This window comes from Sapajus apella, unplaced genomic scaffold (genome assembly GCF_009761245.1).
Source record: "Sapajus apella isolate SASKATOON/1434 unplaced genomic scaffold, GSC_monkey_1.0 scaffold1947, whole genome shotgun sequence".
Classification (NCBI taxonomy): domain Eukaryota; kingdom Metazoa; phylum Chordata; class Mammalia; order Primates; family Cebidae; genus Sapajus; species Sapajus apella.
In genome coordinates this window covers 7521-9382 of record NW_022438873.1, presented here as the reverse complement: position 1 = coordinate 9382, position 1862 = coordinate 7521, and the positions used below count along the sequence as shown (strand labels likewise).

At 47.6% G+C, this 1862-nt stretch overlaps 1 gene segment (V, D, J or C); it reads left to right on the top strand.

The window, feature by feature from the left end:
* The first annotated feature begins 939 nt into the window (after window positions 1-939).
* On the top strand, window positions 940-1566 carry LOC116547047. The segment is given in 2 exon segments: window positions 940-1055; window positions 1142-1566. Coding segments are annotated over 2 exon segments (456 nt in total).
* The last annotated feature ends 296 nt before the right edge of the window (window positions 1567-1862 follow it).

The following is a 1862-nucleotide window of genomic DNA, read 5'->3' as shown; positions in this document are numbered from 1 at the left end:
AAAAAAAATAGAGCCCATTGTAAATCACTAGACTTCAATGTAGCAGAACTATGGTTTCCCAACAACACAATGAGTTATAGAATGATACTATTTTATGGCAGTAGTGCAAATGTCTAAATCCACTAATTTATGAATCTCAGAGGCTACCAATGGAGGTTTGTATTTATCAGTGCATTACTCTAGAAATGTTCACTTTCTATACATTATTTTATGCAGTAATGAGGACAATGTGAACTGAAGGGAGTCTCCATGGCTGTATGAGCACAGAGACCACATCCATTGCAGGTGCAGAGCAAGGCTGGAGCGGTCAGCCAGCTGCTCCCTCTAGAGTCTTCCAGTTCCTTGTCCAAGGCATCTGCTCATCCATGGGGTAAGAAAATAGAAGTCATGCATGCAGTCTACTCTCTCTACAGGGCTGAAGGGGTACAAGGACTATATTGATTATTCGTGGAACTTTCCTATAGGAATGCAGATTTGTGCAGACGTACTGATAAACACACACTTCTTCACACAATACATTTTTAATTGTTTTTTTTGTTTGTTTTACTTTCTCCTCTCCAATTTAAAAAAATCACTTTTTCCCCTAATCGAAGAGGATTTTGACCAGAATGCTTGTGGGGAGCCCCTGCTCTCCCAGATACCCACCCTCATTTCTCTTGAAGAGAGGAAGAACACCAGCTCTCTTGATTTCTACACTAATTATCTAGGACTAAAACCAGCAGTCTGCATCCAAGAAGACCCTATCTGTAGGAGCAGGAGCCTCAATCCTTGACTGAGAGTCATGGCCCTGAAATGAGATGGTATGCCCCATGGAGAGCACATGTGGACGCTCACACCTGAGGGCTCACTGCTCCTCACCACAGATACACTCCCCCACTGAGTCCTGAGACCTGGGTGCACCCCATAGAGTAGGGTTCAGATGAGGGGATGCAAATCTCCACCAGCCACACCCTCCTCTGGGTTGAAAAGCCGAGCACAGGACCTGGCTCAGAGACTCCTGTGCCCCACCATGGACACGCTTTGCTCCACGCTCCTGCTGCTGACCTTCCCTTCCTGTGAGTGCTGTGGTCAGGGACTCCTTCGGGGGTGAAACATCTGTTCCTTTCTTTGTGAGCTTAATCTTCTTATGCTTTCTCCACAGGGGTCTTGTCGCAGGTCACCTTGAAGGAATCTGGTCCTGCGCAGGTGAAACCCACACAGACCCTCACGCTGACCTGCACCTTCTCTGGGTTCTCACTCAGCACTTCTGGAATGGGTGTGGGCTGGATCCGACAGCCCCCAGGGAATGCTCTGGAGTGGCTTGCACACATTTATTGGGATGATGATAAGCGCTACAGCTCGTCTCTGAAGAGCAGGCTCACCATCTCCAAGGACACCTCCAAAAACCAGGTGGTCCTTACAATGACCAACATGGACCCTGTGGACACAGCCACATATTACTGTGCACGGAGACCACAGAGCCACAGCCCAGGGCGCCTCCTGTACAAGAACCCAGGCTGCTTCTCAGTGGTGCTCCCTCCCCACCTCTGCAGAACAGGAAAGTGTGGCTGAGATGCCATTTCCTGCCAGGGCCTGTGTTTCTTGTCCCCACCAGACTCAGAGCCTTGTCTTCCTCTATCTTCTTGACTAATAAATGGCATGTTGCCTGTTAGTGGTTCATGCAAGAGAAGCTGTATCCTGTTTGACAAAGATTCAGCATGAAAGTTTCCTGTTACCTGAGCCAGATGCATCACTGATATGCGGCCACTGGTTTCTGAGGCTCATATCACTTTAAAGGACCAAATACAAATGTCCATAGAGTGTGCCATTCTTAAACTGTAGAAATTATGTAGAAGAAGAATGTGGAGATAAGAGAGCAAGAG